Source organism: Schistocerca gregaria, chromosome 3 (assembly GCF_023897955.1).
Source record: "Schistocerca gregaria isolate iqSchGreg1 chromosome 3, iqSchGreg1.2, whole genome shotgun sequence".
Lineage (NCBI taxonomy): Eukaryota > Metazoa > Arthropoda > Insecta > Orthoptera > Acrididae > Schistocerca > Schistocerca gregaria.
In genome coordinates this window covers 819,737,145-819,745,314 of record NC_064922.1, presented here as the reverse complement: position 1 = coordinate 819,745,314, position 8,170 = coordinate 819,737,145, and the positions used below count along the sequence as shown (strand labels likewise).

Sequence of the window (8,170 nt, the reverse complement as noted above, 5' to 3'; positions counted from 1 at the left end):
GAAATCTAGTTCCATAAATAGACAGAGCATCTGGTAAAAACTGAGAATCGAATATCAACAAACAGCTGTGCAGTTTCACAGTTACCTAACATCCATTACAAATTTCTTAGTAAACCTACTTACGCATAGAATGGGTAATATAGATTATATGAGTTTCAAAATCTCTACTTCTTCAAGATTTGTATCAACTTTTCTTATTACTCCGTGTTTGCGAGCAATGAAAGAAGGAGTGTAAGCTTCAATATTTTTATATTTTTATACTCAACTGTTTACTAATCAACTGGCCTTTTTCTGGAAATTTTAATTCAACCTTCCATTTGGTTTTCTCGACAGAAGGTATATTAATTATAACATTCTTCACTTCAGGTAACGGAAGGTGTAGAATTTTCCTTGGAGCCATAGGATGCAGGCAGCCTAAGTTTCTATCCAAACTTTTCATATAAACTACATATGAACCATTATCTTTTTGCATATAGACGTTCTAAGACCTCTGAGTAACTACAGACTCTACAGAAAAAATGTTTCTAATATTTTGTTGACAAGGGTCAGAAGCAGAAAATGCTTTTACATTGCTATTGCAATGAAGATGTTTGGATTTCTTAATTCCAGACTAACCCCACTTTGCTACTTATTTCTCATGCCGGGAAAGCTGGAGGGCTCCTAGTGTAACGTCTTCATCTTCTCCTCTTCGTGGCCATTAAGAAGTCGCTGATATCATCCATCAGGGAGTCTCATGTAGTTCCTGAAGATACTTGAAAGGGAACAGAATCTTCATGTAACTGCTGGGCAACCGCTTGCTGTCGATGTTGACCAGTAGGGACGTTGAAATCCCCTACTCCTTCGCCATATGCCGTGACGTCATGTATAGTGTGAATAGATATCAATGTGTATTCACACTGTCCGTCATGTCACAGCACCTCAAGTCACATAATTTCAGTTTGCATGGCTGTCCTCAATTGTTATTTCGTGACAATTTCAATTGTTGCAAGATGATTCTCAATCATTTTTCCTCCTGAAATATATATCACAACGCGGTATGTTATACATAAGTGAATGCTGGAGTCCAAATTTGTACGAAAATCCCATTTATTGGTCTCTATTGGTTTGCGGCTTGTATATTAGAGAAGGAAGGTAGAAGTGCAAATCAACACAAAAAAGAGTGGGTGTTCGAAAAATATCATTATGGGGTACAGAAGGGGAATTTCACACACTATACAAAGAGCCTGAGTAAGAGGAATCTGTGGGTACAATTTATTTGTATGTTGTCAGACATTTGTAGTGTTTCATAAAGAAATGAATTGAAACCTTCAGACACCACAACTTGTTTATTTAAGTATTATGAGTTTGTGCTCACCTTATTTATCGTTAAGTATCTCTTTGGATTCCATGTGAAACAGTTCTGCAAGCACCAGTTACCAGTATTTGTGTGGTTTCACTAGCTAAGCTCAGTACAAATAAGGCATTTGTGCTAATAAAAACCAAATAAAAGTTGTAAAGAAAACTTATAAATCTTGAAGAGAAAGCTATTGATGGAGCAATGACTACTGCACAAAAATTTGCTCTGGGCTAGCAACTAAACTTAACCTTAAGCAAATCAGTTTTTCAAGGGACATTTTATATTTTAGAAAGTCGAAGCATCAGTTTTTTTCCATCTGTGATGTCAAATTGCAACCAGAAAGACTAAAAGGAATGCAGTGCTATGAGCTCCATCACATCCCTTGAAAAACTAATTTGCTTAAGGTTAAGTTTAGTTGCTAGACCAGTGCAAATTTTTGTACGTTAGTCACTATTCCCTCAATAGCGTTCTCTTCAATATTTATAAGTTTTCTTTACATATTTTATCAAGGCTCCTTGTCCTGCTTTTTTGTCTTTGCAGAATGACAACAACTAAATAAATTAAGAAATATGTAGAAAAAGATCTACTTCGAAAATGACAATAGATCTTCAGTTACTATTGTTGGCTGATGTGCCTACTAAAATGCAGATGCCATGTACGTAAGAGTAGTAACAATTTTGTGAAAGATCAGGTTATTATAGTTGGTGTTGCACTGAATGACCTGCCTAAGAACAGTAATTACAGCATGAGGGGTGACTTGGATGAAAGTGCAGTAGCAACTGCACACACAAATGTGAATTTTGTGGAAGTCTTGCAGTGCCATGACCAGCTCCAGGTAAACAATGTTGTGAGCCGTGTAGACACTGTCTTAAGCAGGCTACTGCCAGTTGAAACGAAATCTCGTATGAGTGCAGTGCCAATTGCTACAATTAGCAATAGTACTAAAAAGATGGCTCTTAAGCGCTGCAGTAATACGAAAGGGTAAGTCAGTGAACCCTGTAAAAGTCATTTGTTACAGTGCATTTTTACGACAGTTGATAATACCGTTTAAAACCAGATGAAATGTAACTAGCACCCAAAACCCATCGTTGCTTGACGATCTCATAGAAGCATAGATAACGTTATTTTGGCCATAAAAGCATTGTCTCTGATGTCTACGATGATATTGATGTTTTCTCAATCCTACCTTGGTACAATCTTTGTTTCTGTCGTAGGTGTAAGTAGTAATTTTATATACAAAGTGTGCGGGTTAAAGTATTTCCGAAGGAAGAGGTATTTTTACGGCGTCAAAATTTGTCGAAAAAAAGGAGAGAAGGCAATGCCTGTGGTAAGTTCCCAACGCGCGGTAAACACGACATCGTGGTGGTACATTGTTTATGTTTTAGTAAGAGCTGCTCTTGACAGATATACGTCGCGTCCGTATAAATTCTTCTTACGCGCTGTTGTTAAATGTTTCCCCTTTCAATCTTGTTGAGTACTAACTGTGAAGGAAATAGTATAACGTGATCTAACAATTCATGTTTTTTATACAAATAGGCCAATTGTTTACCATATTCTGCGGTTGACAGTCAGATGCTGAATGTGATTTAAGTCACATATTCGTTTCGCATGAGTGTATCTTGCATAGAGTGAACATCAGATCCATGCTTCAGAAAAAAATCCAACAACTTATAGCATCGTTATGAGTTATTTTGGTACAAACGTCCACACACAATGGATTGCCTATTCACACGGTACTATTCGGTACTATACCGTGAACTGCCTGTCAGCTGATAGTGTCATATTTACTTTATCTCGTGCAAGCTATTGCAAACCCATATTATAATTATACAATGCAAGTTCAGATCAACTTGCTGGCTCTATACAGTTCTCCACATTTTTTTTTCTCTAGAATTTAATGTATTTTGTACCTGTTATCGTTACATGTTGTTGTCATTTACAAGCTACCATATGCTGTTTATTTTTAAATAACTCGGTTTGTTTGTTAGATGCACGCACTGCCATATATAATACTTTCTCTATGGTATTTGCGTCAGTTACTTACAGGAACATTCCATGATTCATAATTACAGTTTCTTTCTATGATGTGGAATGAGTGTTGTATGAGAACAGTACACTTTCTCAACAAAAAATATGGCAACATGCTGACCATGTAGGCCTACATGATTGTTTTAAGCAATTTTATCTGTTAGTGGAAGGTATTGTCTTGAAGTTTTTTTTATTATCTCATCTCAAAAACAGCAGGAAAACTCACAAATAATACACTGTCATTCACTTGGCCTCAGTGTGCACAGAAAGGACCGAGATATATTGCCATAAAAACTTAGGACTAAGTATACAGTGAAGTAAAGAATAAGATCAAATCAACTGCTGTACCATTCACAGTGCTTTGCAGAGTAAGTTGTAGATGCAGCAAAACAAAAAATTTCTCTGTAATGGAAGGAGCTGTTTTAAAGTTCTGCATACAAATGCAGCAAATAATAATGCTTTTATCTTCTAGTTGGTATAGTAATGATTCAAATTTTTCTAACAAGGAGGGGGTCTCCAGCAGTGGGACAGACTTTCTGAAACAATCTCTATGGTGATGTACATTAAGATCCCAGGTATCACACACTGCAGCCATTCATCATTGTGCATCCTCATTTGTGATTAATCAATGAAAAAAATTTTCGGAATTTTGCGTGACACTCAGTACTGTTAAAAAAGCAATATCACACAAATGTGTCATGTGGTATAATAGATGGGTAAGGCCTTCACGTACAGGAGGTTGTGGATTTGAATCTCATTAGCTGCTTTACATTTTTTTTACATTTAAATCTTTATCAAAATTAATTTGATTGTTATGTTTGTTAACATAATTGGTTTAAATATAATTTTTATTCTATTCCTTTTTGAGATAATTTTATTCACCATATGAACTTTTTCATTTTTTTTCCTTCTTTTGTGTACTTCAATCTTTTTCCACTTGAAATTTTTGTGAATGTGATTTTAATTATATTTATCTATTATAATATTTAAGTATTTGAAAATACAGAGCCATTTGTTAAAAAACAAAAGACAAAATAATCTGTTAATATTGATTGTAAAATAGTATCAAAAATGTTTTTCATTACAGGGAATGCATATTTTTTTGTGGTAATCTTCATACAAACATTCACAACATAGTCTAAATTGCTATTGCACTGTAGACAAAATAACGCATATGATGATTTAAACAAAACAGGTATTGCCAGTAAAACAACATTCAAGCAAAATAAGGAATAGGAATAATGAATGCAGTAACAAGGGCAACTAAAATAGGATGATAAAATGAAAAAAAAAAAAAAAATCAAATTTAACAGATAACATTAATTAAAATCACATAAACAAAAATCTCAAGTAGAAAAAGAATTATAGGAAGGAAAATGAGCAATTGAAGTTGATATGATGATTAAATGATGTGATGAAGCAACAGAAATAAAAAAAGGCATTTAAACCAATTAATTGAATAAAAGTGACGGAGATAGTCATTTCCATATACATAAAAAATAAGTTTTAAACGCCTGGCGAGATTCAAACCTACAATCTCCTGCATGTGAAGGCCTTACCCTATGCATTACACTACACAGCCAGTCCATACAACACCACTGTTTGAACGCTGTTGAACTCTCGAGTGAGACCCCACCGGGGTAAATGGCTGATGGGTGTGTCACTTGGTATCTTAACCTAAATCACTGTATTCAAAAAAGTCGATCGCTCTACTAAGGAATTCTCCTTGTGCGAATATTTCAAAAATTTCCAGGGCTGATCTGTATACTGTAATTGTGGTGTCACCGCCAGGTGATAGCCTTTAAATCGGCCGCGGTTCGGTAGTATATGTCGGACCCGAGTGTCGCCACTATCAGTGATTGCAGACCGAGCGCCGCCACACGGCAGGTCTAGAGAGACTTCCTAGCACTCGCCCCAGTTGTACAGCCGACTTTGCTAGCGATGGTTCACTGACTTCTACGTTCTCATTTGCCGAGACGATAGTTAGCATAGCCTTCAGCTACATTATTTGCTATGACCTAATAAGGCGCCAGTATCCGTACTATTGATATTGTGAATCATGTACCATAAAGAGCGATGTTCTTCGTGAATAGATTAAAGTTAAGTATTCCACCAGCTATGTCCGTTTTTCTCAATTCTAATTCCCTTGTCATGTTCCAGACCTCATGCCAGACTGCGTGAGATAAAACGCGTGCATTTCGGCCTCCTTTAGGAACACGGTTGGCTCTCCTGCCAACCACAACAGTAATAATTAAAGTGTCTTTTTTAATTTATACCAGCAGTTAAAAATCCCAGGCTCCTGATTGTTGACTTAAGCAGAAAATTTATCAGTCAATTTTAACTTGGTGTTATTTTTAACATGCATGACAAGTCTTCCCTTCTCCATATTTTTTCAGCAGAAATAGGCTGCTAATTTATAGTGCACTATATTTATGATGTGTGTTCCTGTATGTACATGGTACGCGGATAGAAAAAGCACACCAACTTCCTTTTGACGTTTTAGAACTTGTAACAAAACAAAAAGTTCATTAACTTAATTTTTTAGTCCTCATACATTCTGATGCATTACAGTAAGCTTATTTAAACAGAGTTTCTTTAGTGAAAATAAATATAATAATTGGAGAGAGGAAAAAAATCTATTCACAAAGCAGCAGCAGAGCAGCACACATAAAGGTATTAAAATTTGCAAGCTTTCAAAGCAAGTGGCCCCACCTTCTGGTAGAAGGATTGGAGAGGAAGGAAGAGGTGTGAAAGAGAAGGTCTGGTGGGGTTTAGGGTATAGGGGCAGATTGTCGCCAAGAATATTGGGTCAGGGGAGACTTCCCAGGCAGGATGAGAAGGAAATACTGGTTGTTGGTGACTGCACTTGACAATATTTGAAATCTTGAGAGCTTATCAGTAGAAAGATGCTGTAATACATAAAACAGAGTTACTGACAAAACATTGTGTGTGAGTGAGTAATAGCAGAAAGCTGAGTGCATTGAATGCGATAGACATGGGGGCGGGGAAGGGTAGACACATCAGAACACTAAAAGGGAGCGACGAAAGTAGTAGTTACTGAGAAGTAGTGCTGAGACAAAAGAAATTAATGTAAATTTAGGCCAGGTGGGTGGCGAGAACTGAGGACATAGTGTAATACTATTTTCCTCCTGTAGAATTCTGAAAAACTGGCATCTGGGGCAAGAATCCAGGTGGCACGTGTGGTGAAACGGACACAAAGCTCATCACTGTCATGTTGCAGAGTTTGCTCTGCAACAATATATTGTCTTGCCAATATACACGCAAGACTATGGCCATTTATCCTAACTGATAGCTTGGTGATGGCCATGCCAATGTAAAAGGCCAAACAGTTGTTACATAATAACTGGTACACTCTGTGTCTCATTCCACGGTGGCTTTTCCTTTGGTAGTATATGTTTTTCCAGTTACAGAACTGGTATAGGTGGTGATAGGAGGGTGCAGGGGGCATATCTTACAGCTGGTCTGTCATAGGAGTAGGAGCAGTGGGGTAGGGAAATGAGTGCAGAAGGATCATAGAGTCTGACAAGGATATTGTGGAGATTGGGAGAGCAATGAAAAGCTATTCAAGCTGTGGTGAACAAGATGTTGGTCAGAATTGACCTTGTTTGAGGGCATGATTTTAGGAACAAGGCTATGAGTTTCTAAAACCATGCCTTGAAATTATGAGGTCGTTTATGTCTGACCTTTTGCTCACCACACCTAGAATAGCTTTTCGACACCCTCGCGATCTCGGGGGGGGGGGGGGGGGGGGGGGGGGGGCACACAGTGTCCCAAGCTATTACGGCCCATTCTTCCTTCCTGGGCTGCATTTCCTTCCTCACTGCCTCCTCCCCTCCTCCGCTCTTGGTGTTCTTACTTAAGTTGACTCATGAGAGAGGCTAGTCATCCTGCAGTAACAGGTCTCTTGGAATCGTGAATAAAAGTGTGTTTCTGGTTGTATGTATCTGCCCTGCTACCCCCTGGAGTTCGCTTTCGTCGCCTCCTTCAGCACCTTGATTTTTCACTCCCTGCAACCTTTCAAGTGGGTGAGAGCCAAACGCCACCTTGGCTCCAGGCTCAGGTTTGCGTTCACCTTGACCTCAGCTCGCTCCCAAAGGAGGTTACCCCAGCTTTGGTATACCACTCCCGGTATGTCGAACTTCGTTTGAAGTTCATTAATACGATCTTCATTTATACAGATGGTTCTAAGACCAATGACGGTGTTGGGTGTTCTTTTATTGTCGGGGCACACAGTTTCAAATACCGGCTCCATGGCCATTGTTCGGTCTTCACAGCTGAACTATTTGCCCTCTACCAGGCTGTTATTTACCGTCATTCTACTTATGTCATCTGCTCTGATTCTCTGAGTGCCATCCAGAGCCTCAGTGATCCGTATCCGGTTCACCCTTTTGTGCACCGGATCCAATGCTCTCTTCAGCAGCTGGCGGATGACGGTTCTCCGGTTACCTTTATGCGGGTTCCTGGCCATGTCTGTATCCCTGGGAATGAAGCTGCAGATGCTGCGGCTAAGGCTGCGATCCTCCAGCCTGGGACAGCTTCTTGTTGTGTGTCTTCATCTGATTTTAGCAGGGTTATTTGTCAGTGCATTTTATCGCTGTGGCATGCCGATTGGGCTACACTTACTGAAAACGGGCTTTGGACCTTGAAACCTCTCCACACGGCTTGGACGACCTTTTCACGCCCTTCTCAGCGGGAGGAGGTCATTTTGGCCCAGTTATGAACTGGACACTGCCGTTTGAGCCATTGCCATCTGCTGACGGCTGCGCCGGCACTGTTCTGCCCATG

At 39.0% G+C, this 8,170-nt stretch overlaps 1 protein-coding gene across 2 annotated transcripts in view; it reads left to right on the top strand.

The window, feature by feature from the left end:
• The first annotated feature begins 2,453 nt into the window (after window positions 1-2,453).
• Window positions 2,454-8,170, top strand: part of LOC126354745 (golgin subfamily A member 7) — a 48,319-nt gene continuing 42,602 nt past the window's right edge. For both annotated transcript variants that reach the window (XR_007565378.1, XM_050004624.1), the window contains exon 1: window positions 2,454-2,663. Coding sequence is in view for 1 of the 2 variants with exons in the window: in XM_050004624.1 (XP_049860581.1) it covers window positions 2,487-2,663 (177 nt within the window). In the remaining variant the exon portion in view is untranslated. The remainder of the gene's footprint in view (window positions 2,664-8,170) is intronic.